Genomic DNA, 27,546 nt, shown 5'->3' with positions numbered 1-27,546 from the left:
GTCCTTACCCCATCTTTTTTGTCTCTCTCCAAGGCTCCATGTAGGAAATCTCTCGACACTTCCTCATTTTCATCCAACCACATGATGACGAATGGCTCAAACCATCTGTGAAGGAAAGAAAGAGCAAAGCAACATGAGTCTGAGTCAGCAACCATGAGTGGATGCTGTCCAGAAAATACTCACGCTGGATATTCAGGTACATGCTTCTGAAAAGTGGGCAGCTCCTTGCAATATTCATTATACAGCCACTTCACCTTGAAGTGTAAATTCATATAATCTGCACTTTTACACAGGCGATGCTTCTCATGCTCTGAATATCAAAGAGAGAGAAAAGTGTCATTCATAAGCCTTCCTAGACCTGATCCATAACACCTCTGATCATCTCAACACAGTATCACGACACAGGAACTGACCTTCCATGGCATACTTCATATCTTGGGCAAACATGTTCCACATGACCTCTGCACTTATCTTGCCCACGTTCAGCTCCTGGGGAAACCTATGAGAGGCAGCGGTGTGAACAGGAACAGGTTTAGCCTGGTTGAGTTCCCAGCAACTCCTTCAGTGGTTCTGTATTTCTAAATATGGACTGAGCAAGAAACTCCAAACAAATCCAGTTAGCTCATTGTCATTAATCTATCATTATCCATATCAGAGACATCTTGTGACAGGTTTGTTTAACTGCTTTTTATTTTTTCCTCTATCAAATCACAAAAAGCTACAGCCTGATTTGAAGTAGCTTCCCCTTTATATCTCTGAGCCTTTCCGCGAGTGCAGACGTACTGATTAAGGCAGGGAGTGTACGAGTTTTTGTCTTCCTCTATGATGGACACGATGAGAGTGATGAGTTTCGACCAGAAGTCCAGGTTTTTCACGCTGGGGCCCTGCTCATCTGGAGGGACCGCCTTAGACTGGTGACAGAGAGGTTCATGGGATCACACCTAAATGATACTTCAGCCAAAAAGTGTATTTTGCTTTTCAAGTACTCACAAATACATGTCTTGTGCTAACAAATATGTTTTTCCCCACCTGCATCATTTCTTTGTCACTCCAGAATGCAGGAAGAGCCAGCCACGTATATTTAGCTTGAAGCTAAGGATGCCTCCTGGCCTCTAACTTCTAACATCAGGAAAATTATCCAAAAACAGTTTAAAAACTCCTCTTTATCCATCTGTGACTCAGTAATCCACAGATACTTTGATTTGAGTTAAAAACACAGACTAAGAGCTTCCATTCAGTGCTAGCATGAAGGAGTGCAGACAAGTGCAAGTTAGCTCAACTGAATGTGCCAGTTGAAGTTTATTTGTTTTTAGCTCAAATCAAAGTGTTTGTGGATTACTGAGTAGACAGATGGATAAAGAAGATGTGGATGATACTGGATGATGGACTTTAAAGTTTGTAAGCAAATGCTTTTGGGCAATGATGCTGCTGTTAGCTGTCAGACACCATTAGCGACTGGCTAAATATACATGCTAACTGTTTCTCCATTCTGGAGTAACAAAGAAGTGACGCGGGAGGAGAAAAAAACCCATCTTGGTCTGTGCTTGAAGTTTCACTTTCAGGTTTATAGTTCTGTGGATTTTTTTTTAAACTAAACAAACTTAAAGGTGAACCATTTGAGAATAAAACTATAAACATTTAACACAAAACACAACCATTTAACTAATGCTAAGAATGAGGCTACATGAAAAATCAAGACACACACACACACACACACACACACAGACTTACAGGATCTGTCTGGTATTCCCTGTTGTAGAGGTCGTGGCAGTTGTTAAAAATGTACTCATACGTGGAGTTGAGACAGGCTTTTACACAGTCCTTCACTACTTGGCTGGCCCTGGGGGGGCTCTGCAGCTCCTGGACCTGCACACACACGTTACACACACACCATCTGGTTTCATCCAAAACACTGTAAAATGCTTTCAGACAAATAAAAACACAGCAGGGGTTCATCTCATATCTCAGTAGGAATTCAACCATGAGCTCAATGAGCTACACAAATTGCACCAACAATAACTGCCTCTCTATTACACACACACACACACACACACACACACACACACACACACACACACACACACACACAGTTCCATGAAAAAAGCTTCTGTTTGGATAAGGTAATGTTGAGCTGATTCTCTCTTTAGACCTCAGGCTATTTCAGAGAGAGTGCTAGAAACTTGCACTCTGTCTTTTTAGGTTTGGAACAAAGACAAGAAAACAGAGAAAACTCATTTATTTCAGGAATTCTTACCTTCATCCTGAAGAAAGTGATGCTCGTCAGCAGGTCGACAGTAGACTTGAGATCTTGGAGTCTTTCAGGACTGCTGGCAGGGAAATTATTCTGAAAGTACATTAGCAAAAACCCACTGAGAAATAAAATATAAAAAAAAAACCATGAATTGTTGTATCAAGACCAATGAAACGTATCCAAATGATCACATTACTGTCATGCGTGCACACAGAAAGAGCTCGTACAAATGTGGCTCGCGGGAGGCTGATGAGAACTCATCAGATTGTATGAGCATGTAATGAAGAATCTAATCATCCAACACTTGCTACATTTGAGAGTAGCACTCCGTACCCGGTACATGGACAGGTCGATCCTCAGGGAGTTGTGCAGCTGATCTAGAAGTTTGACAAACCTCTCCTTCTAAACAAGACAAGACACAAGAAGAGAATAATCCACACACCACAGCTGACTGATCATTTAGCTACACAAATGTTTGGAGAGGTGGGCAGGGCCTTTCATTTACACTCTTGGAGGGAGTGTTTAAAGGCAACATGATCTTCTCCAGAGTTTAAGGACACTTCCTGAATTCAGTTGGGTTAACGTAGACGGGAGGAAACGTGTTCCAGGGACTCACGCCAAAGTTTGATGCGGCAAATCTGTCCGAGGCAGAAACATTGTTGGAGGACTGGGTGGTGTGGGCGTAGTAAGCGTTGATGTTGGCAAGCAGAGTGCTCATCACAGCCGGCACTCCCGGGCACATGTACTTAGATGACAGGCAGGCAAAGTGGCTGTTGGATGCAAGTGGCAAAAAGAACATTTAGTACATTTGCAGCTTTATAGCAACACATTTTTTTCTGACTTCCTGAGAAGCACGAGGAAGACTGACGTCATAGCCTGGTAGATGGACTCCACTCCGTATCGCATGGCAAACTCATCCACTATCTCCTGAGCCGTCTCTTCAAAATACACCTTCCAGGCATCGTCCCCTTTGGCATCAGGGATCCTAACGACACCACCGTTCTGCTCCTCTGTGGTGTACTGGAACAGATGCTGAACATAAAGACAAGACGGGGACATGTGAGCATGCAGCCTAAATACAAACTAGTCTAAAGAACGATGCTTTTAGTAATATGACCAAGCATGAACTTGGGAATAGCTGTGTTTTACATCGTATAATTTTCTATAAAATTATCTCATAAGAGACAATGGGCCTCATTCCTCACTCAAGCATAGAATCCTGCGTACATCTGAGAGTAGGAATCACTTCCGCAGTCACGTGTGATTTATTAAACCGGTCGTACCTCACTGATAATGGCATACACTTCACCGGTCATTGACCTCTCTGCCCTGGAGAGTGAAACCTTCACCTCACCTGATCAACTGAATATACCGGCTTTATGTGACACAATGAAAAGTGAAATGAAAGAGGGTCGGGATACGTTGATTGCATTAAATCCCTGCTATATGTTGAAGGTTCCTGTCACCAATGAAAACCTTAACATTTAATTGATTAGTAATGATCATCATTGATTAACAATGTTTAGATAATCACAGAGACACAGAGGCACCACAGAGCATTTTGGAATGTCCTGTTTAGCAAAATATTTTTCTTACATATTTCACAAAACCCAACGGTCTCTAAAGTTCTCCAGCATGTACAGTAAAGTTCCTCCTGCTGGTCCAGACAGCCATCTGTCCTGCAGCAGCCTGTTGCAGCTCTCCTGCTCTGTTGCAGTTTATCACATGATAAATATACTCCCCAAATGTAAAGCAGCTCAACGAAGAGATGATTCCTTCCTTCTACATTTTCAATTATCTGTTTTCAAATGAATACGTGGCTGCGTGCTCTTAGATGAGCGTCGAGTGGTCCAGTCCACTCTGCTGCGCCGTCACATCAAGCTGAGCTGAAATGTGTGTCCGTCATCTCAGACCTGACACGGGATTTGTGTTGGGATGATGGTACGCCCAACATCAACCATTTCCTGTCGGACATTCATCAGATAAATGAGGGCCACTCTGTCCGTGTCCAGCCCTTATATCCTCCTGCCACACATCTAGTATGGTTCCGTTATTCTACTCAGTTATGACGAATGATGATGACGTTTAAACTGCTGCAACAATAAAGAACATTTTGATCAACAGAAAACCATTTGAGTTCATGGGTAATCCTGTATTATGATGACTAGATTAGCAGCTGCCTCTTGCATATTTAATGTTTCGGTTCAAGTGCAAACACAAGAGCACTATGTGAAAGACTTGTTCCAGATGCCGGAGCGAGCCTGACCTCATGTAGACAGGTGTACTGGACGTGATAAGGAGCCACCGTCTCCTCTCCCTTGATCTCCACACTGATGTGCATCCGGATGGCTCCCGACACAGCCGACTTATCCGTTCGCTTGTCTGTCAGATGAAAGGGAGATATAAGTGCCTCCTTAGTCGGCTGAAATCTCTTCTATCTAGAACAGACAAGGACTTCAATTATTTGCTTCTTGTTTCGTTATCTCTGTTAGTCTCCTCTCATCCGTCTCCCCTTTGCCTTTTTTTCCCCTCTCACTTGCAAACTCACCCAGATTGTACCAAACGTCCATCTCGCCGCTCAGGGTGCGGACTTCAATGATGGTTTGTCCGAGAAAGTCATCGCTCTCACGTTTGAACCTCTGTTTCACACGAGACTTGATGTCGTCATCTTCATCCCACACACGAACCTTGATGCGGTCAGAAGAGTTGTGGCATTCGCTGGACAAGACAGAAAATGTCAGTATAAAATTGAGAAGCTAGATTTGTAAAATCTAGAAGCCGGAGGAAGAAATGATCCAGGGTGACACGAGAGGATTGTTCTAAATAGGAACAGGAAATGTCACTCACAAGTGGAAGTTCTCCTCCCAGACTGGGTTGAGGTTGCCATAGATGGTCTTGGTTCTCTTCTTGGTCTTTCCCACTTGGACTGTGACATACGGGTCACTGGATCCAGTTTTGTCTTTAGCCTGCAGGCCCTGGGCACATACCACTATGTACACGAGGCAGAGAAACAATGAAGCACACTCAGATATATTTAACTGCTCAACTATCTGGGTGTGTGCTCAGTATTCATCTCACCAGTGATGCTGATCTTTGCCGACCACTTGGACGTCCCATCCAGGACACTCTGCTTTATCTGTTTCATGTGTGTAGCGTGTGTTGATTTGTCGAGAGCGAACACTTCCTGGATAAGCTCGAAGATCTCTGGTTTGTTTCTCTCCCGGATCTTCATTCGGTCTTTTAGAACCATGATGATGTTCTGCGTTCGATCCTCCGCCCCGTGCTTTGAGCTCTTCTCCGCAGCCCCTTCAGAGACAGATGGGTAAGAGGAGGGATGTCGGAAGACTAAGAGTGTCAAACATATTCCTCTTTAGGTTCCCATGTAAACTTTCTCTTCAAAACTTAGTGCAAAGTTAAAATAAACTACAGATAACAGAGAAAATGGTATCCCAGTACCACAACTGCCGCTCATCAGGTCAGGAAAAAGAAGCCAAACAAATGCTTTAGACATTACGAGACTCTTTGAGGGTGATGACTCATGCAGAGACTGACTCCTAAATCAGTATGTGAATTGGAGAAGCCACCTAAAGAATTAGACAAAGCCATATGAATGCAAGAGGCTCCATGTCGGTATGACAGCGCATTACTCAGGAGATAAATGGAGGAGGGAGGAGAATGTGAGAATGAGTGGAGGACAAGAATAATGGAATGTCAATTGGACAGAAAGATACAAACCAGGAGCTGAAATGGGTATACATTTGTGTGGAGTGCTGGGTTTGTGTTGGAAGACATAGACAGCGTGTGTTTTGCACGTCGTGGGCCACACACATGATATGAACTAATGCACAAAACTTTTCATACGCACTTTTTCAGCCTTCAGTTTTATCTGCTTCAGTCTTTAACAAAGACTGATGGGCATTTGTAACTCCTTGTAAAGACTTTAGTAGTGTAAGAAGTACGCATTAAATGTCAGAGGCAAGTAGTTACAAATGGCCACCAGTCTCTGGTTCCTGCCTGTAAGACGAAGTGAGGGCTAAGAAGTCCTGCAGTTGTGCGTGTGAACATTTCATGAATGAGGCCCCTTGTGTGTGCAGGAACGTCGCGCATAAGCATCCACCTATCAAAACATTGCGTCTTACTCTGCAAACAGTCAGCATTCAGTAGATCCTGGCACTTTTCGTGGCACTTGACACCGCACTCAGAGCAGCGCATGCCTTGCCGGGCGATACCCCACAGCAACCCCTCACATTCATAACAGTAGGTGGGGGTTGTGGCCGTCCACACCTCGAAATTGTGTGGAGTGGTGGAGGAGATGGGGTAGATCAGAGCCTGAAGGGTCTTTTTATACACGTGACTCTTCTGCAAGAGACGGCGAGAAGCGAGTGTTAGTGTGACACAGACACTGATTCGACGTTGGAGAAACAAAACGAAGAAAACCCACCAGCTCCTCGTTGCCAAGAGTGGTGGATGCCATGGCTGAGGTGATCCCAGCTTTTCTAGAGTTCTGCACTAGGGACTTAAAACAGGAGAAAGGTTGTTTTTAAAAAAAAAAAAAACAACAGTGGGTGGCCAGACTTATATTTTATACCTGTGGGGATTAGATGGGAACTTACCATTGCCTGATGTAGCAAAGCATTGGCAAAACAAGTGCGAGAAAGAGGAGAGAAGCATAAATTAGCAAGTGTTTAGGATGCATTCCGCTTGTGTGTGCAGCTAACGGGATATTCCCTAAACTCTAGGGAGCAGTGTTTACTCCAGTGATTAATAAGCTTAATTACAACACCACAGATAGGCAAGCATTTAATTTATCAACAAAGGGGGGCTGGGGGAAGGGTCAGGAAAACTGAGACTAAAGACTTAAGACTTAGCGAAGAGGGGAAATATTTTTGGATGTTTTCAGAGTAAAAATGACTATAAAGCATACGTTGAAGGAACGTGAAGGCTGTCCTGGAATGATATTTCAACAAAAATTATTTCCAACATGATCATTGTGTAAGAGTGTGTGTGTGTGTGTGTGTGTGTGTGTGTGTGTGTGTGAGTGTGTGAGTGTGTGAGTGTGTGAGTGCTTGACAATCTCACCAGATCTCTGACAAGAGGAATGGCTTTTCTCTTGCGAAGGTCTGGCATGCTGTCAATACTGTAGAGGGCACCTCCCATCCTGAATACAAAAGAACCATTATAGTTTCAGCTAGAGGTACACTCAGAGGCACAGATTTTCCAATGCTCTACCTCTCAGTTTAAAGTAGTTCTTGCTAATAGACAAACAAATGGCACCACCAACAACAAAAAAGCCTCCATGGTGAATAGAAGTAACCAGTAATTATATAAATATCCAGAGTTCCTTCATACAAGTGCATGGTTCATCCCTGTGGAGGCATTGCTGTTGCTCCTCTGGTCAAGGACTTTTCAAGGACTTTACTGGAGGATATAATTATGCGGGGCACTGTGTCTCAGTAGTAATGACACTCCACACACCCGCATGTAATTTGCTGGGTTTCTATTTGGCAAACTCTGAGGTCTGCCACATCTACAAATGACCTGCCAGCTCAGTCAGGGCAGCCCACCGCTGCTCGATACTCTGGCTGAGAGCCACAAGGCAAAAGCGAGGATTAGAGGATTCCCAGACAGTAGAAGGGCATTTTCAATCTGCAGCAGCAATGGCAAGCTTTTCATATAGTGAACAATTTGCATAATTAGCATTTATTAGCATAACTCCCTATATGTTCAATAACTCAGTAATTATTTGACGGATTTGGGCAATATTGGAATGTTTTTTGCGGGGGCTTTGGGATACTTAATCCATTTCTGGCATTTTCAGAATTTCAAAATGACAATTTAGACCAGAAATGGAAGAATTACTACTCCTGGTGGGTCAATTCTGAAGTTTAAGAGGAATCAGCTGGGTACACAAAGAAATGATGTCTTTGAAATAATTGAAATAACTACAGTCTGGGTATAACCTATAGTGTATTTCTGATAACTTTTAAAAATAATATGGAGCATATCTGTTTTAATTCAAAGACCATCTCAGTCTGAGGCGACAATAACAAAGGCACAAATCATACACTGGACAGCTGATACTTACCCTCCTTTACCGAACCACAGCGAGCTGGAGGTCTCTCCTCGAGCCTGATACAGAGAAGAAAGTTGCAGTTTTCTCTAGTTTTTTATACTGTATATAGATGAAACTGAAGTGATTATGAATCAGGCTTTTCCTCTTTGATATGACAAGAGTGAAGGAGTATGGGCTGGGACATGGAGGTATTACTCTAAAAAAAACCTTAATGTTGCCTCTCAGCAGTTATTCAATAATCTAACTTGTGTCACTACAAAATACATGAGCTGGTTACATAACAAAGCAAAGTTTGTATCTAAACACATGTAACGATGTGGCTAACAATCCAAATCTCTAGACAAATGTAACAGAAAAACACTGAGGCGTTGCATAAGACATATGTTGCTTCACTGACAAACAGTTCCTTCATTCTCTCCAGCAACCTACCTGCTAGCATGCTCCAATGACGGCCGAGCAAAGTGCATGCGAGTGTCACAAAGGCAATAACATGAAACTGGAAAGAAAACAAAGTGGGTCGGCACAAACAACCAAAAAGAAAAAAAAAAGGACAAAGGCGGGGAGTGCACAAAATGACGCATACACCAACATAAACATTGAAGCAAGTGATTAATTCTCTTCACAACTGAATTCAATGGTAATGAATAGCAACGAAATATGTGGAGAAAATAAGAAAACTGATCAGGCAAATTGAACTGAATCAAGCAGTTGAATGGTGGCGTGGAGTTGCATTATAAACTCAAATAAAAAGCCCGCTGTCTGTCAAGCCAGTGGTACTTTAATTTTAAAAGAACCAAAAAGTTATCAATTATAGAAAGTGAAACACATTAAGGGTGCTCTCTGGTGGTCGGCTAAAAAAAACACACATCATAAACAGAACCTCAAGAACTTACAGTATGTACCCTGGCTTTGCACATGAATAATGCACCACGCATACATATTTCAGAGACTTGGCAGACAGTTTTAGAGTCTACTAAACTAAAGTATATTTTAAAATTTAAGCTGAGAGACTGAGGGTGGAGCTAAATCACACCCCAAGCAGGTTCTATGGCTCTGCACTTACCTCCCGAAGCTGCTCCAGGACCTTGTTGTAGAGTCGTAGCCAGTTCTCCTTGGCCCTCACTGCTGGGTCCACTGGCTCTTTGGGTTCCTGTACCACTACAGGGCTGAAATACACAACATTATTTCAGGGATGAATATGTTGTAGCTCTTCTGGTCTTCTGCTCTGGTGTGAGGATTCACTCTTACCTCTCAGGCGCTACTTCTTTTTCCTCTACTGGTGTCGGTGGTCTGCTCTCGTCAACGTATTCCTCTTTCTCCTCCATGCTGAGGTTCTCTTCTGGAGGGGCAGGTGGTGTGCTGGCCTCCTCCAAAATGTTCTCCTCCTCTGGCCAAGGTTCTTCTTCCAGCTGGGGATCTTGATCCGTCAGTGCAGTTGACTGTACGGGAGCAGGACAACTGGGTTGGGACTGAGGTGGTGTAGACGTTGGTGTTTGTTGGGAGGAAGGGCCCGTGGTAGCAGAGGGGGGCTGAGAGGCAGAGGTAGCCAGGGTAGCTGGGTGGGATGGTGGGACAGCGTTGGGTGCAACAGACTGGTGTTGTGGAGGAACAGCTGAGGGTGGGGGGTGAGATTGTGGAGGCTGGGTGGTGGGAACAGAGGACAGGAAAGTAGAGGCCAAGCCTGTGACTGCAGCGGTTAGAGGTTTGGCCATTGAGAAGAAGGACGTAGCAGACGGAGCTGGCTGGGGCTGGGTTTGGGGCTTCGGCTGTTTAGGTGGTTGGGTAGTTTGTTGAGCAGAAGGGGGCTGTGCTGCTGGGGCCACGCCAGGAGGGTGAGCCTGGCTGGACGTTTGGTTAGAGGGTTGCGTGGGGGGCTGCTGTTGGTGTAAAGAGGGTTGCTTCTCTAGTGGAGGTCTGGAGCCAGGAGCATCAAGACCTGGTGGGGCAGTTGATGTTGGCGTGGGGGTGAATGGAGGTTCCATGTCCTCACTGAGGGTTCCATCCAAATTATACAAATCTTCATCATCATATATCATCTCTTCATCCTCATAGAGGCCCTCCTCTTCTCCCTCGTAAAGTCCTCCATCATCTTCCTCATATAGGGCTGGCTCTTCACCTCCATCTTTACTGTAGCCGCCCTCATCACTGTATGCTCCCTGGGTCTCATCAGGGTCCCAGTCTGGAGAACCTTTACTGTAGCTAACCGAGGAGTGGCAGGAATGGTAGGAGTCATTCTCGTCGTAAGGGTCCCTCTCGCCATACTCGCCACCGTAGTCCTCTTCGCTTAGCTGACTGCTGCATCGACTCAACTCTGCAGACGATGCATAGCTCCCCGTGGGACTGAAGAGAAGAAAAGAGAAGAGAAGAGAGGAGAAGAGAAGAGAAGAGAAGAGAAGAGAAGAGAAGAGAAGAGAAGAGAAGAGAAGAGAAGAGAAGAGAAGGGAGGAGAAGAGAAGGGAGGAGAAGAGATATTAATGCACATTACAAACATGTAAAATTGTTAAAGACACAGTTTAGCCTTGCTCTCCTTACAATTATCTAAAACACTTCGTTAGGATATGGCCGGTACACATTGTACTCTCTCAGACAGCCCTTCTAAAACCTTTTCTGCATGTCTTAGATTGGCCACAAATCCTGCTGATGGCTAACAGATTGAATGCTCTGGGGATAGAAAAACCACACAAGCAGGGAGAAATAGAGCAGAACAGAAAAGGGAGCGGCTTCCAGAAAGCTAACAAAAGAACAAGCGTCAAGAAATACAACAAATAGGGAAAAACAGGGCTATTAAATCAGAATAAAGGCATAAGGTTGGATAGCAGGTGAGACAGTGAAGACAGGAAGTGAGAGGTGGGAAAGAGAGGAGATGAAGAGGAATGGGCCAGGGTGTGGGGAGGTTGCCCCGTCCGAGACACTCACACATGCAGCTAATCTCATGTGCAGTATTGACCATTAGATTGCATTTTGAATTATTCATAAAGGAAGAGGTTGGAGGCTGCACAGTTTCATTCTCAGTCTGTCCAAAATACGTCAATAAACACTGAGAAATGTAACCGTAATCTAAACAACTATAAAAGACAAATAGTTTTCGGTTAACACAACCCGTTGGTAGTTTTTCAAAAGCATACGCCGCATGGCAGGAGCACAGGGACTACATTTGAGTTCAGCACAAACAATAATTTTGGCATAAAAGCAAAAGGTGCTCACAAATAACTGCCTTAAGCTCACCAAGATGACCCCCCCCCCCCCACATCACTTCTTTGTGACTTTAAATAGCAGAAAGAACCAGCCACATACATATAGCTTCAAGCTAATGGCGCCCCATGGCCATCAAAAACAACCAACAGCAAAACTGTTGAAAAAGATCTGCTTACAAACTCTAAAGTACATTGTTCCGTATCATCCAGTTCTTCTTTATGTAGCTGTTTGGCCACTTGGCTTTGTAGTGTAACCCCTCCATTACTGGCTAGCACCCAGTATCACTGTGCACGACCAGCTAGTGTATCCAGCTGAACCATCTTGTTCACACTTTCATGTTAGCACCAGAACAGAAGGGTTATAGTTTGTGTTTGTGAACAGAATTGTTTTTTTAGACAGTTTTGGTATTGTTTGTAGTTGGAGGCCAGGGGGCGCCATTAGCTTCAAGCTAAATGTATGTGGCTCCTTCTGCATTCTAAAGTTACAAAGAAGTGATGCAGGATGGAAAAAAAACATCTTTGTTGGCTAAAGGCACCTACTTGAGAGTACTTGAAATTCAAAATACAATTTTTTTGGTAAAGTATTACTTCAGTTACATCTAGTGCTAAAACATGTAGTTCGGCAATGGCTTATTTAATTTGTCAGTGAGAGGAAAATATATTTTAAATCACTAGTAAATTATTTTGAGAGTAAACTAATGAATGATATGAGAATTCAATCCGATTTGTTTTGGTGTTCTGTCATTCTAAACTGCGTTAAGGTGTCTGAACCTGCCTAAGACGCTGAGAAACATGGACAAAAATAAGCTACTTGAAACAAAAGGAATTGCTTGTGAACATAGTTCCATAGAGGACTTATTATACTAGCATTAGCACACACCTGACAGTCCTCTGATGGTGGTAGTCAAGGTCATGGCCGTTGCCTGAGCGAGGGTAAGAGAGGCTTCTGGAGCTGCGGTGCTGGTGGCTGATGGGATACTGGTGGACGGAGGCGTTGGGCTGGGATGTGCTGTAGTATGGAGGGGGGATGCTGTTACTGGTTTCACTGCGATAGTCGCTGTCCCTGTCATCCACGGCACTGTCCGGGTCCTCGTCTACACAAAGGGCAAAGTGTTGTTGAGGACAGAAACAGACGAAGGGGAGAAAATGTGTGTGTGGTCTTTAATCCATAAAAGCAAAGTGAAAGAAGCAATTCTCAGCCTCGTACAGGCAATTCAGACTGTGACATATGTACACAAATCTAATCCGCCATGTTCCTCTGGTGTACAAGGAACAGAGATTACCACTCCACAAAGAAGTGATGAGAGATTTTAATCAAGCAGATTAGACTGATTAGTCCCAAGTGATAACTACCATGAGTCCTTCATCATGATCCTTCTTTGTCCTCACACTGATGAGGACAGCAGCTACACCTTCATCTTCATCTGCCTGTGCATATAAACACTAATTAAAGGAATCAGACTTCACTTCAACCGTGTCACCAAATATTCAAAAACATACTGACTTAAAAAAAACTGAGCATCCACTACTGGATACAGTCATTGTGAATGAGAGATTTCATTTCTTCAGTAATTTGGATGATCTGGCAATCGAAACAGATGACTTTCCATTTCCTTTATCCATGTGTGAGCAATGTAGATTAAGAAGTTGGTGCAAAGGAGGGTTCATTTTTTCGGATGAGCATTCTCAGACTACCCGCCCTACTCTGCCTCTGATTGGATGGTACTTGATGAGCGTCAGGGTCAGAGCCAATCAGAAGAAGAAAAGGAGATGGTCTTCCCCGAATGTAAGTGGGGAAAACATAAAACACTCATTTATTTTTTATTTTAAGAGGTTACAATGATTTTTTCCTGACATAAATGTGTATAACCTTGGATCCTTGTACCCCAGTTTGGGAATCATGGCTTGAAGGTGTTGTCATCCATATTGGAAAGACGGTGTAAGAACAGCAGCTGCTCCTACACACATTTCCCTCAAGTTTTGAAAACTGCAGAAGGATAACCTGAAGGGACAAGATTTTGGCAGCATTTCTCCAGCTTTTTTCCCCCTTAAATTATGTACAGTGATCACTGGCAGCTTTTGTTTTGAACGAAATACAACAGGCCTGCAATAAATCTCTGCCTTCATGAGTATGACAATGTTCAGATCGAGGGAGGAGCTGATCTGTTATCATGGTCTTTTTGGAGGCTGCATAGTTTGTGGTGCTGCTAAACTAAGCTGGGTTTTACTGATAGGTGTATCTAATGACAAAATATTAGAGGCAGTTCCTCAGTATAAGCCAGTGCAATTCAACATCACCACAAACTACAGCCTTGAAAATAACAGTTAAACAGATCAACGCATCTCTCGGATGGATTCAGTAACAACTGATTATAATCCTCACGAAAAGGAGATTTATTGCAGGCTTGTTGTATTGGACTCAATATGGACCCTGTCAGTGGAGTTAATGGTCTGGCTGATTGGCGTATATACTGTATATGTTTCTTATGTATACAGACACCATTAAAGCAGAGCTGAAGTCAGCTCTGATCTAACAGCTCTGTCCGGAACTTCAGTGCGCACAGTCTGTTCTATATGTTCACTCACTCTGTTGGTCTCCCCATAGACTCCAGTTACCTGTAATGAAAGACATGGGAGTCAGAATCGATGGTGAATTACACTGATGTCCACACATAAACGTGCATTTATGCCATTTATACTTTGAATGTCCCGGCTGGAGCTGGTGAATGGAAAGAAAGCCCAGAGGGAGAGCTGCTGAGCCTCGGAGTCTTTGCAGTGGACCCAGACAGCTGGCTCAGCAAGCTCAGCAGACTGGGACCAGAGCTGAGAGACAGCATCATCCTGGACCAGCTCACTTCCAGTATCTAATACCACTATTGATCCCTTGCAATGCAGGCAGCGATCCAGACTCCTTCCCTTGTAACACACAACTACCCTCTTTTGGTTAACCACATAATGCACACGCCGCACTGACCCAGTCTAATTACATCTGAAAGAGATAACACAACGCTGTTGTTCAGACTGGTTTTCAGAAGCAGTGGTCGCTCACGTACAGCACTGGGTTCCTGGTACACGGAGAGGGCGTTCCTGTTCCTCCTGGTATGAGTACTGTGGGAAGACAAATACAATGTAACACAAATAGTCAAGCTGCGATGTTCTTAATATGTAAGGGAATGCTGCAGTGAGACCTTACATCTTGGTCCCTCATGGCATTGAGTTGCTCCAGTTTTTTGGCCCAGTAGCGTGCCTCATCCTCAGGGATATCTGACGACAATAAGCCAGACGAACTCCGGTGACTGAAACAACTTTGATGCAGCTTCGCTTACAGAGAATAATTAACAACAGAAGTTTCTGCTTAAAACTAGGTTTGACCTGTGTTCGAAACTCGACTCATGTGACAACAAAGTAAAGTAAAACAAAACATTATTTGGGAGAGAGTTGAGCCTGTGGATGCACACCTTTGTTTAGGAGTAGGATGGTTGTCATCTAATGAAGGGGGGATGACTGCAATCTAGTCTGCAGCCATATTCACATTATCAAATATAATTTTATCAATACTTATACAACTCCAGACTCGTCACCTGACACAGTGACATTGAAGAAAAACCCTTTCACCAGCAGCCCTGAAGCTAAACACCTATAAATAGGCCAGCAGCACAAAATGGAGGAGTCAGGTGCACAATATCGACTAGCGGGAGGGGAAACAGTATGAAAATGGCACTTAATCAATGTTAAGAGGAAGATAGCTGAATCAATGAGAAGGAAAGGAGGCAAACACTCCTCTCCAAGACATGCATCCACGTGCTCAGTCCTGCAAACTGATGGCTGAAAAGTAGGTCGCGGTAATTAATCATTCCAAGATTGATTAACCTAGTGTTCATAGATCATGTGGAAATAACCAGACAGAAATAATCCATTCCTGTCATTCACCCATTCCTTTTCTAATTTCCCACAGCTTCACTTTCTCATCTTCTCCTACCCATTTCCTCTCGTGATGTAAGGAATATCACTTTTTCCTGTAAAAAGAAGGTCCAATGCGCTCACCTAGAGGCAGCTCAAATCTTGTGTCGAGCAGCACCAGGTGCAGCGTGGGATCTTTGGTGCCACAGATCTCATTATCAGTCATGATGACCTGAGAGTCCAGTGTGAGCCACTCCCCTGGTCCTTCCTGGGGACACAAAGAAGACATGCGGCTTGGCTAGATAAGATGAGCTCAACCAGCGAGTCCCACAAGCACAAGCAAGAACAGACAGTTCTGCTGCAGCAAACCTCATTGGACTGCCGGATGCTATGGAGTGGAATCCACACGGTGCCGACCATGGTGTCCCAGATTAACCCTTTGTTCCACACCTCTACTGTCAGACCCAGGTCTAGGCGGTTAATTTCACTAAACAGAGATGCACAGAGATGCACAGTTACTAAAAACAGTAGTGCTGTAAATCAATTAAAATGTAATCAAGCTGATCACAATAACACCCAGTGAATAATTACAAGATTAAAATATTATATTGAATTTCTGGGGAGAGAATAAAGAAATGCATGGTTGGAGGAATCAGAATAACAGCTTAGAGGATTTCTAGATGGGAATCTCTTAATTTGTTGACTAAAAGGTCTCAAGAAGTGTGTGGTGTTGCCATGTGTTGTGTGTGATCCTCAGGGATGTTCCGGGGTGGTAGATCCTGGAGGGTCCCACAGAGCTCCACATGCTAGCCAGAGGCTACTCTGCCTGTCTGATCCTGCTCTGGTGCAGTGGTGCAGTTGGGTTCCCCCTGTTGCAGGACAATGTCCACCCTCATGTGGTCTAGGTTTGTAGATGGTTCCTGAATGATGAAGATATTGATGCCACTGACTAGCCCTTAGGTTCCTCACACCTGAATCAATGCGAGCGCTGCTAGAATGTTATGTGTTTGCACTTCCGACGCTGCCAAGCAGCACCACAGTCAGTCAAAGTGCTCGCTGATGCCCTGATCCAGGTGAGGCCCAGGTGAGACACTAGCCGTCGTTTCAGACAGAGCTCCCACAGGCCATGTTATGAGTTCCCACGATGCGGGGTTTGCAAGAGCCTGTGAGTTCAATATTAGTCCCTGATTTTCAAAGTGATCAATGGGTTCTGGAGTTTCCGTTGACTGTTAATTGAATCTTTGTACTTGGCGAATCATGAAATGTGTATCAGTGAAGATTTTCAACATGAATATTTTGTTCGCTGATCTTGATTTAGGTATTTTTGCAATATTTACCAGACAGAGCAAGAGCAGAAGGCAGGACAAGGGTGAGAGGTGGAGAGAGGAGTGTGATGAGGCCAGAGGAGGAAGGCTATATGCCTGAGGGAAGAAAGCTGAAATGCAGCCATCCACATTTTTTCAGTTCTGATCCATTCCAATACACATACACCCAGATGTCGATGCTAATTCTGATAAGAGAGCCGTTTTTCTTCATTATTATCATTCTTACTGTTGTCATTATGTCTAATGTTACATCATGAGGTGAAGCAATTTTTTTGAACTCTACATACGAATCAGTGACATAACTCATGCTACATTCAGGGTCCAGCGCAAACTTAGGAATGGAATCACAATCGGTATGTGTAATGGCCCCATCATTCCAAGATCCAATCTGCGGTAACATCTGTATTCCGATATTCCCAATCCCATATCCCATCTCTAGAGGAAAGTGAGGAGGAAGAGAGGTTCCTGTTGAAGGGGTATGGTTCTCTCTGCAACCCGAACATTTCATAACACCACTTCAGTGATGCAGCCCCAGCAGAATGCTCAACACCTCCCAACATCATACTAATGCACAGCACTCTGCAGTAATCCAGCTCGCTGCAGCCCACGTCTTCAATGATTCTCAACATTCATCACCCATCCGCTGCTACGCTGTCACTGAGTCGCTCTGCATGCCGATTCCTAAATGAGCTCCACATTTACTGAAACACAACCTCAAAGAAATAAATTGAAAAGGCTGCTAATAATGTCTGGAGAGCAGAAATAGATGAAGAGAGACGAAATGGGGTGTAATATCAAGTTGAAAAAAAAGAAGAAGATGAGGCAGCTGCTGGAGGCGGGAGGAGGGTGCTGGCGTGGAGAGGAAAAGCTAAAACAGCTGGAACAAGCTGAAACAAAAACGGAGATAAAGAGCACTCGGGATGGGGGGCAAAAAGGATGAGGCAAAGAAAAAAAAAAGACAAAAGCACTCCAGCAGCTGAAGTGGAGAGTGAGACGACAGGATGAAATGAGAGAAAAGTCAAAGCAGAGGAAGGTAGAGAGAGAGAGAGAGAGCGAGAGAGAGAGACAGAGAGAGAGAAAGAGAGAGAGAGAGACAGAGAGAGAGAGAGACAGAGAGAGAGACAGAGAGAGAGAGAGAGAGAGAGAGACAGAGAGAGAGAGAGAGAGAGAGGATGCTGAAGGACTCACAACATGAAGTCCTGCTCCCAGCTGGGCAGGTTGCCCCTGACAGCAATGGTTGTGCTCTTGACATTCTGAACCTTCAGGGTCACATAAGTGTTGAACTTCTCTGTTGAGGAGAAAGATGAGATGAGTTACAAAGACACACCTCTCCAATCATTTAGGGCTCAGTCATTCGGAAAAAAACAAAAACAAACTGTGATTATTTGGGCTGACGTACAATTTGCAATATGGTTCATAATATTAGGCTGAATTATCTGTTTTTTGTGTGCCATTATTTACATTTGACCCTTTTGAGATGTTAACAGTGGGATTTTAGCAGGAATCTGGATTTTATCAAACCCAAGGATTTCGATTTGCAGGCTGAGATATCTCCTGTTCTTGATTCAGAATGGCACACACACATTGCTCCTCCTGTGATTAGGATAGTGCACATATTCTGATCATGTTTCAATTATTGGTTGATCCCTTTAGCCCCTGTGAGACAAATGTTTTCCTCAACACAGAAACTGACTTCGTTTAGTACACCATGCTGTCCTTGTACTGAGTCTTGTGTGCTGCGGTGTACATCACACACACACACACACACACACACACACACACACACACACACACACACACACACACCTCTCACATCTCTCTCTCTCTCACACACACACACACACACATACCTCTCACATCTCTCTCTCTCACACACACACACACACACACACCTCTCACATCTCTCTCTCTCTCTCTCTCTCTCTCTCACACACACACACACACACACACACACACACACACACACACACACACACACACACACACACACACACATTCCATCTCCAGGATCTTACCTTGGGGTCCATCCAGCTTGGCTTTCTTCACTGTGGAACCACAGAGAGAGACAGAGTCACATACAGGAGCACCATCTGTTTTCACTTCTCATACAACAGTCTGGCTTTATCACAGAGAACAACCCATTTGAGAAACATTAAAACAATTATTGCACACAAATCTGCTCCCATGTAAAATTACAATTAAAATACTACATTTTCTGCTAACACATCACCTCTGAGTCACGAAGGGTACATATTCATGTACGAGGTGTTTGCAGACTCAGCACACTAAAACTGCAACTATGCAAATTCGGAATAAGTGCTCTGCCTTCTTTGCCATAAGGTCCAGACATGTTGGCACTGAATGTGGTTGAAAAACCAGAAACACACTGAATAATCATCTGTCTCTCTGTGCCTCACGAGTGTGGCAGAACAGATTAAATATGTATCTTTAAACTATTATTTATTTATTAAAAGAATTGCTGCGGCGCTTAAGTGACTGCACATGTGGTGAACGCCCTCAGCACATTTTTGTTTATGTGCACACACACTCAAAGGGAACATCTTTATCAAACACACCATGTCAGTGGATGTCTCAGAGTAGTTAGAGCCCGGGCGTTCTCACTGCAGCACCTCTTTACCAGCTTTGACGTAGCTCAGGCATACATTTTTAATACTCTACTAACCACAGCTCTCCACAGCACGCGCACGCACACACACACACACACACACACACACACACACACACACATTACACAAGATCCACACCACACTCCAAGTGTATACACATCATGCACCCACATAAAAATGACACGTGTAAATAAAATGCAAGGGCAAGCTGTGTGTGTTATTTAACTAATCATGTACCTTGGTCTCCTAGTGGAAAATGTGAGGTGAACACTTATTCTCATCACTCTATTTCATAATACCATCCACAGACCATCGATAGCACAACCAGTCACCATGGTAACATCACTAAATGAAACATAAAATGGCCCTGAGTCAGCAAGACATGAGTGTGTTTCCATTTCATTCACTCATTCACTCTTTTTCATTGTTATTTGTTATCTCATTTTTTTTGTGCGACACACACAAAAACTTACATCAGGAGCACACACCTACACACACACACACCTACACACACACACACACACACACACACGCACGCACACATAGGGGCAGAAATGCTAGACCTCATGAGTTCAAATGGCTGTTCAGAGGCTTCAGACCTGGTTTTCAGGTTGGAGTTACAGCTGTGGATGGTGTCAGAGTCCACCCTACTGGACAAGCACCACCCTACTGGACAAGCACCACCCTACAAGCGTGCATTAATACCTGCATTAGCCCACTGAAGTCCATTCCTCCTTGCTTTGTTTGCCACAGAACTTGTTTATGGAAAATGGGTCTTTGGTTGAGGGAGCCCACGGTGATGCTAACCTCATCCCTGCAGCTACAAAATCTGAACACCAGCTTGCAAAATGCCACCTGTCCTCTCACTGTTGACTTGTGATGTCACAAGTCTGGAGGATTTGTGACCTTTTACTGACCTCATTACAAGGAGCACCTGAGTGGAGATCATGGAGCAAATCTTGAGAGAAATAAGATCAGTGAGCGAACAGAACAAATCTCAGGCAGCCAAAAGGTTTTCGTTCAGTGTGTGTTTACCCTCCAGGAGGTGCTCTTGGGGACATTCCTCTCTTGTCTCTCTCAACAACGATATGACATATCCTCTTTTACTGTAAATAGTTCAATATAACAGAATCAAACAAGCTGTGTTTTCAACCCTCCTTCACGTTGTTTAGGCAAACCACATCAGAGCCTGCTTCTGGATATTTTATTATTATTTCTGGTATTTATCAAAATGGAAACAGCCTTAGAAATATACCAGCGCATGAGAAGGATCAATAGAGAAGGAATTGGATTTTTTGACAGTGGAAAGCTGGAGCTTAATTACGACCCACAATCATAAGTCACTCTGACAGGCTGTGCTGCCATGAGAAATGTCCAGAAGTCACCACAAACCATATTGGCTGTATCTAAGCAGACAAGAAAGCCCTCGACACACGCGTACCGCACACACGCCTACGGCCCATAAACAACGCGGCTGTGAAGGCCGTAACACAAGATCAATCCGCTGAAATGTAGGTTACTGGTGAGAACACTACATTTAGAAAATTAGGTCAAAGCTATGACTATATATCAGCACCTGATTGTGTTATTGTTTTAATCAGAGGAAGCACCATGCAAGCTGAAGCCATTCATGTATTTTGTGCAGCTCCATTTATTTTTTTCTCACAGTCTTAATTCAGGAAGTGCCTCTGGACGCACCATTTATGAAAACAAACAATCAGCGTGACCGACAAGAGACGCAGATATGAGTTACCCTCCATCCAAAGTTGTGTTCTCCTTGTTTGATAGCAGCATGAACAAACTAGAGTGCACTAGCTCTTATTTGTTGAGCAGCACTCCACGCCCATGAGGGACGAAAGGAGGAAAAGTGGCCAATAAGTAACTAGAAAAACTGCATCAAGGTTGCGTGTCTGTCACGGTGACCTTGACATCTGACCACCAAAATCTGTTCATTTCATCCTTGAGTTCCAGTGGACATTAGAGATTAATTTGAATAGAATTCCCTAAAGGTGTTGCAGCGCTATCGTGTAACTGGGAAATAAGACGTATGGCTGAACTGGCGAACCCAAAAAAACCTGAAGAGTTGTGGCTTGCAAACCTATTCTGATTGACTGCTTAGTAAAAATACAAAAATAACTTCATGAAGACCCATGTTAACAGCATCCCAATTGCAAAATTGCGTAGGCTGACAGTGCAGGTGTCTTCTCTCAACAACACAAACGTCTTTTCCTCCGTCCTCCATTCCTTGACCTCACGTGTTATTCCTTTGGGGTGAAGGTAAAAATGGAAGGAAGGACAATCTGAGTGCGGCCTCAGACTTATGCGAACTAAGCACCATGTCAATGAGCCGGGCTCCAGAGGGAATCAAGACAACTCCTCCAGCGTCTGGGTGGGTGAGCTGGGTTCAGCCATAGGCGATGACAACGCGAAGGCTGACAGGATTCAGAGAGACACTGTCTCATTCCTAAGCAGCATATTCAGGCAGCGGCAGACAACAAAGTTCTGCTGACAGAGACATTACCATCCCTGAATTACTGTCAAGCCAGAGAGTCAACTGGATTTGAAAGTATGTTGGACGTCTTCAGGAAAAAAGCCAAGTTTTTTAAGAGTTAATCTGTAAATGTGTCTGAATTCTGCTTTATCTGCACTCTAAAGGCCTTTTGAAGAAGCTCAAGTACTGGGGGCCAGAAATAGCTCCAGTCAGGTAAGCATGAATGATGTAAGAGGAACAGAAGGGAGGCATCCTGCCAAGTCTCGTAGTCTACGACACTGACAGCTGCAGCAGCGCTTATGAATGAATAACGCTCAGGCTCTCAACCACACCTGCAACTGACTTGGTGCTCGGACCGTCACTGGTGGACCTGGATGAGGTGGGGTGACAGCCACGAGGGGCCGAACTTCCATCTTTCCATTAATGAAATCTAATGTGAGACGCTCTGACACAACAAAGTCGCTTTAGTTAGTAGTCATTGTTCAGATTTACAAAGACCGGAAGACCTGAAAAAATGATTATCTATATGTTGGGAATCGCTTCTCACTGATAATGACTGTTGGCGAGTTAAGGAGGCTGAAAACTGACACGTACAGCTTTTTTTTTCTTTTTTTTTTAACCAGAATTAACAGCAATACAAACCCCGACACCAGGCTGCCTTTAACCGAAGTCTAGTTCTTACAAAATCTTGTAATGAACGATCATATGATATGAGGACATTTTTAAGTGGAAGCTTTGAACAAACTGAAAAGGAAAAAAAGTACATCAAAAAACTCCTAAAAACTAATTTTGAACTTTTAAAGAGTCTGGAGTCCCAGTAGGCTTTCACTGACCTGAATGAAAAAGTAATATTGCTAAATAAAATATTACAGACTTTACTTAGAACAATATATGTCTTTTCCTCTGTTACATAACCGAGTAAATCAGCCTGTTGATATAAAAAAAAAATCCCAAACTTTGATCAACTGATTTCTCATCCATGCGCTGATTTTAGCCCAAAAAAAGAGCAACAAAAATCCTGTGCTATTCTGTCATTACGGGCTTCTTCGTTTGCACCGGTTTCTGCCATTTTATAGATCAAACCATAATTTCTATTCATAATGATCATTAGTTGCGGCTCTTTTCAGATGACAGGTTTCTTTACACGTCCTACTTGTTATAATTCTATTGTTATCACCGCTTCTTCTATATTTAGTTCCCACATCACTGGGTTATAGTTATATTTAGGAAAACGTCCGTTCAAAAGAGGTTTTATTCTTTTTAGCCTATTAATAAACACTACAGGACCCCAAAATCAATAGAGGTCCTGGGTCATATTCTCCTGATGCCAAGCCGCCGCTGCTGCTGCTGCTCGGTGAGCAATGATGCTTATTCATGGCGGTGAGAGGAATCCGTGACAGCATCAGGTGTTTTTCAGGAAGTCGGTAGGATGAGATGACGCATCGCTTCAGGGAAAAAAAAAAAAAAAAAAAAAGAGTTGACGCGCACCTCCAGCAAGCAGCGAGTATTCCCTCACGACTACAGAGCGGCGTAGAGGCGGCAACTGCGCGGCAGCGGCGCGGCAGAGGCGGCAGGGGCTTTTCCTTGTCCTCCTCCTCTGGCTACCCACGCATGAATGAACAGAGTGGAAGCACGCACAAACACGCGCACACACGCACACACACTGCAACAGTACTAGCTAGGCTCTAACATGCCTGGGGCAGGATAGTGGTCACCACTTGGCTCGTTCCTCTTTTCGGTCCTAGTTAATTAACGACACATGCCATTAAGCAACAGTTCTGATAACTGTGTCTTCGTGTCCCCCTCCTCTCAAAACGGCTACCCTGTGATTTACCAGCTCCTTGGCACCAGTCCTCCGCTGCCTGCGCGGAGTTTTCTCCGGAGCTGACAGCCCCCAGGACCCGTCTGACAACTGCGGCGGGCGAAACCGCGAACAAGTGAGCAACAGCGGACACACAGAGTCTCATCTTTGCCCCTACCTCCCACACATAGCAGGGACATCTCTGTAAGCGTGCCCGGCTGTCCTCCGCTGAGGGGCTGCCTGGCTGCTCCGTGATTTGTTTGCTCAGTCCGTTTCTCCTTTGGTCAGCTACCAAAAAGAAGAGAAAAAGAAAAAGAAAAAAAGAACCGGAAACTCTCACCGCCAAAAGCACATGATGTCAAAAGCGTTCGTCTTTCAATCTACCGGCTCCTTTTGGCAGGACAACACTGGACAGGAGTGCTCTTCCTCCTCCTCTGCATTGCCTCAGCTGCTCGCCTCCGCCGCTCCTCCTGCGCGTTCAGCCATCTTGTTTCAGCAGCAGCACCCTGCGCGAGAGGACAGCTCCCCGCGCCGCCCTGACGTCACGCTTGATGAGTAGCAGCAGGCGGTAAGGTGACGGGAGGACGGGATGGGCCCGAGGAGCACGAGCTGCTCTCAATGAACAACGCAGCGACCAGGGACTCCATTCACTGTCTCAGTCACTTGGCGATGCTTTCTTTGAATTATGCCTGATGCAGTGTTTCATATTTCATATTTCATGGTCCTCAAAGAGATAAATTAGAGGTGCTTTTCTTGGGATGCGCCTACTTGCGCCTGCTTTACCACTGGGTCCTGTAGATAAGCACAACAAGAGGCACTGCACCACAGTAGCGGGCATCCACATATGTGTGCCTGTCACTCTGACCTTTGACCGCTGAAATGTCTTCAGGTGATCCTTGAGTCCCAGTGGACCGGATTTTTAAAGAAATTCCCTCCCTCTACAGACATGGCATCAATAGGAATGGGACAGATACATCACACACGTCAGGTGACAGTGACCTTTTAACGCCATAATCTTTTCATGTCATCCTGAAATCCCAGTGGCCACTCCGTGGTGATTTTTGAAGACATTCTCTTGAGGTATTTCAGACATGTTGGGTTGCTAGAATGGGACAGATATCGTAAACGTGGGAGGTGACAAAGGCATTTGACCAACATAGTCTTTTTAGTTCATCCAAATGTCCCAGTGAACGTTGCCGCAGATTTTGGCGAAATTCCTTCAAGGGATTCCAAAGATATCACATTACTGGAAAATGGAGCACACGGACAAATGAATGAACAACCCGAGAACATGACAGCCTTTAGATTTCACTTTGCATGGAGCCAGAAAACAAAGACACAAACTACTAAACACATGACTGCATTAGATTAGAGTAGAGGACAGCAGAGGAGAGATCCCAACACCAGGACTGGTAAACCTTCCAATACTGGCTGAAAACACCAGTCAGTATTCAAGTTTATGCATTGATCTGATACAAAGCCCTGAAACAGGACCCTGCTGCCTCCCTCTCAGCCTGGCTATGGCTGACTAATACTACACTCAAGAAGTTCAATCTTCTCCGCTACTCTAAAACGGTAGCTTACGCAGGAGGCTGTGTTCAGCTTCCGCTAGATGCAGCAAAGGAGAGATGGTTAGCATGAATGTGAGGGAGCTAGCAGGCGTGTGCAGCACCGAAGCTGCAGCCCGGAGGGCGACTGTCAATGCAGACGATAAAACAAAGATGTGTGGCTTCATTCTCTGTGTTTGTTCACGTTTTACACACAATCGTGACATCGCATCCATACAGGGTTAGGAGTATACACGCTTGGTAAGCAAACTGCGGATATGTATTTACATTTGTTAAAAAAGGTATTGGATCAGTACTTGGATGGGCAAGTGGAGGTATCAGGAAGGAAAAAGTAGTATCAGAGCATCTCTTGAGAGTAGGCAAGCCGGGTGTGTTCTGAGAGCCTGTCATGATAATGTCAAGTTTGCAGATTTGAAGTGTTTACAGTGTTTTCCCTTGCTGTGTTTTTGTGAACTGAACCCTTATTCTATTATTATGAAACTGGGAAATGAGTGCTTGTACACAAGATAGTCTTTTTCTTTCATTCTTTTATCTCTCTCTCTGTAATCTCAGGCCCATAAACATGCTTGGATTAAGATAATATGTGGGGAAAACCATCCATCCATCCATCCATCGTCTTCCGCTTATTCCTACATTAAGGGTCGCGGGGGGGCTGGAGCCTATCCCAGCGTCAACGGGTGAGAGGCAGGATTCACCCTGGACAGGTCACCAGTCCATCACAGGACCAACACATAGAGACAGACAACCATTCACACTCACAGTCACACCTACAGTCAATTTAGAGTATCAATCAGCCTCGTCCCCTCTTGATGTCTTTGGACTGTGGGAGGAAGCTGGAGTACCAGAGAGAACCCACACAGGAACAGGGAGAACATGGAGACTCCACACAGAAAGATCCTGTGCTGGAGCCGGGACTCAAACCCAGAACCTTCTTGGTGTGAGGCAACAGTGCTGACCACTGCACCACCGGGCCGCCAATTTGTTGGCCAAATTGATTTAAAAAAAACATTAAACAAAGTCATGTGACATTGAGGAGTGAAAAAAGGCTGAAGCCCCCTGATGGAATGTGAGCTAGAATAAAACAGAACTCCCAAAAGTGCTGAGTCTGTTGGAGGATGAGGAGGAAAAACAATAGAGTGAGTGGAGATACGATGAGGAATCAAAAGGTCATCGTGCGGTGCGGAGGACTGATACCGAGCGTTACTGCTTTGTTGTTTCGAATTGAATGGGACGAAAGGACAAGCAAACAATGGTTGTGACAGATTACAAACATTTTCAACTGGTTTTGTGTGTTTTTGTTAGGTTTTGACATGTTGTGGTGTCAAAGTGAGGTGTTGATGATAGCATAAATAATGATTCAGCAAGGATGATAAATACGAACAGCCCTAAGTCATCTTGACTCAAATGTGTACTGTGTTCCTATAGTGAATACTTCTAAATGTACTGCAGTATTTGAGAAATTGCAACTGTGGTGAAAATAAACAAAAACAAGTGCATTTACTGTATTTTGAGAACCCAAGGATCATCCGATGCTGGGCTATTGCAGGTTTCCAGCAACAGCAGAAAGAGGAGGTGATGCAGCTTTGGTTGATTGCGCCCCAAAGTTGCAGAACACAGTACCCTGAGATCTGCAACCTCTTAACGTCATCTGCACTTTTTTGTTTGCTTTTTTAATGCATTTTACTTACTACTATTTAACAGTAATTATATTTTATTTTCCATCTTATGTTGTAAATCCTGACGTTTATTCTCTTTTTGATATTCTCCTCAACATGGTTCTTATGTTCTTTGCTTTGCTTAAAATACTTTGAGGTGCAATGGTTTTATGAAGGATGCAATACAAATATTTGAGGGGGTGGGGGGCTGATCTTGTACAAGAATTGCCCGTAAAGTAGAAATAATGATCATGAACAGGGTTTTATTTGCAAGAACACAGGATGACGAACAACAATGTTGACGTACCAAAAACAAGCACTAGAGGGCAGCAGAGGCCGCCATGACTGTGAAGACTGCTTGAAATTGCCCAGGCGATAAAGCGCGTCGTTCTCGTCTCAGTAGCCAAGAGGCATTGAAGAAAACTCAAAGCAAACGCCAGTGTGGTGAATAGTCAGGAACAATATAGATCATAATTATTTAGACTCTGCATTTATATTCGCAGATTCTGGTGCAGGGTGTGTCGGGGGAGCAGTATAAAGGCTATATGTCCCATTGGGTAAGATATATATTAAATAGAATAGAATAGAATATACTTTGTTGTCCCCCAGGGGAAATTTGTCTTGGACTCAAAGTGCATAATGCATAATAGCTACCCTTCCA

General features: G+C 44.2%; 1 protein-coding gene across 1 annotated transcript in view; it reads right to left on the bottom strand.

The window, feature by feature from the left end:
• LOC147261439 (protein unc-13 homolog A) overlaps positions 1-24,143 on the bottom strand; it is a 35,856-nt gene extending 11,713 nt beyond the window's left edge. The window contains exons 1-29 of the mRNA XM_086203445.1: positions 23,841-24,143; positions 18,759-18,788; positions 17,932-18,031; positions 15,788-15,905; positions 15,563-15,686; positions 14,712-14,782; positions 14,572-14,626; positions 14,105-14,134; positions 12,399-12,612; positions 9,573-10,664; positions 9,388-9,490; positions 8,337-8,380; positions 7,331-7,409; positions 6,865-6,870; positions 6,693-6,767; positions 6,391-6,610; positions 5,330-5,557; positions 5,099-5,240; positions 4,800-4,969; positions 4,518-4,633; positions 3,120-3,283; positions 2,868-3,021; positions 2,585-2,653; positions 2,255-2,344; positions 1,732-1,866; positions 784-911; positions 414-499; positions 184-310; positions 9-105 (exon numbers count right to left, since the gene is read on the bottom strand). Coding sequence (XP_086059571.1) covers positions 9-105; positions 184-310; positions 414-499; positions 784-911; positions 1,732-1,866; positions 2,255-2,344; positions 2,585-2,653; positions 2,868-3,021; positions 3,120-3,283; positions 4,518-4,633; positions 4,800-4,969; positions 5,099-5,240; positions 5,330-5,557; positions 6,391-6,610; positions 6,693-6,767; positions 6,865-6,870; positions 7,331-7,409; positions 8,337-8,380; positions 9,388-9,490; positions 9,573-10,664; positions 12,399-12,612; positions 14,105-14,134; positions 14,572-14,626; positions 14,712-14,782; positions 15,563-15,686; positions 15,788-15,905; positions 17,932-18,031; positions 18,759-18,788; positions 23,841-23,862 — 4,089 coding nt within the window. The 5' untranslated portion in view covers positions 23,863-24,143. The remainder of the gene's footprint in view (positions 1-8; positions 106-183; positions 311-413; positions 500-783; positions 912-1,731; positions 1,867-2,254; positions 2,345-2,584; positions 2,654-2,867; positions 3,022-3,119; positions 3,284-4,517; positions 4,634-4,799; positions 4,970-5,098; positions 5,241-5,329; positions 5,558-6,390; positions 6,611-6,692; positions 6,768-6,864; positions 6,871-7,330; positions 7,410-8,336; positions 8,381-9,387; positions 9,491-9,572; positions 10,665-12,398; positions 12,613-14,104; positions 14,135-14,571; positions 14,627-14,711; positions 14,783-15,562; positions 15,687-15,787; positions 15,906-17,931; positions 18,032-18,758; positions 18,789-23,840) is intronic.
• Positions 24,144-27,546: the final 3,403 nt, after the last annotated feature.

This window comes from Aulostomus chinensis, chromosome 5 (genome assembly GCF_037954235.1).
Source record: "Aulostomus chinensis isolate RoL2024-O1b breed Wild chromosome 5, RoL_Achi_v1.0, whole genome shotgun sequence".
NCBI lineage: Eukaryota > Metazoa > Chordata > Actinopteri > Syngnathiformes > Aulostomidae > Aulostomus > Aulostomus chinensis.
Note: the sequence above shows the minus strand (reverse complement) of the source record. Positions and strands in the feature narration are given on the sequence as shown.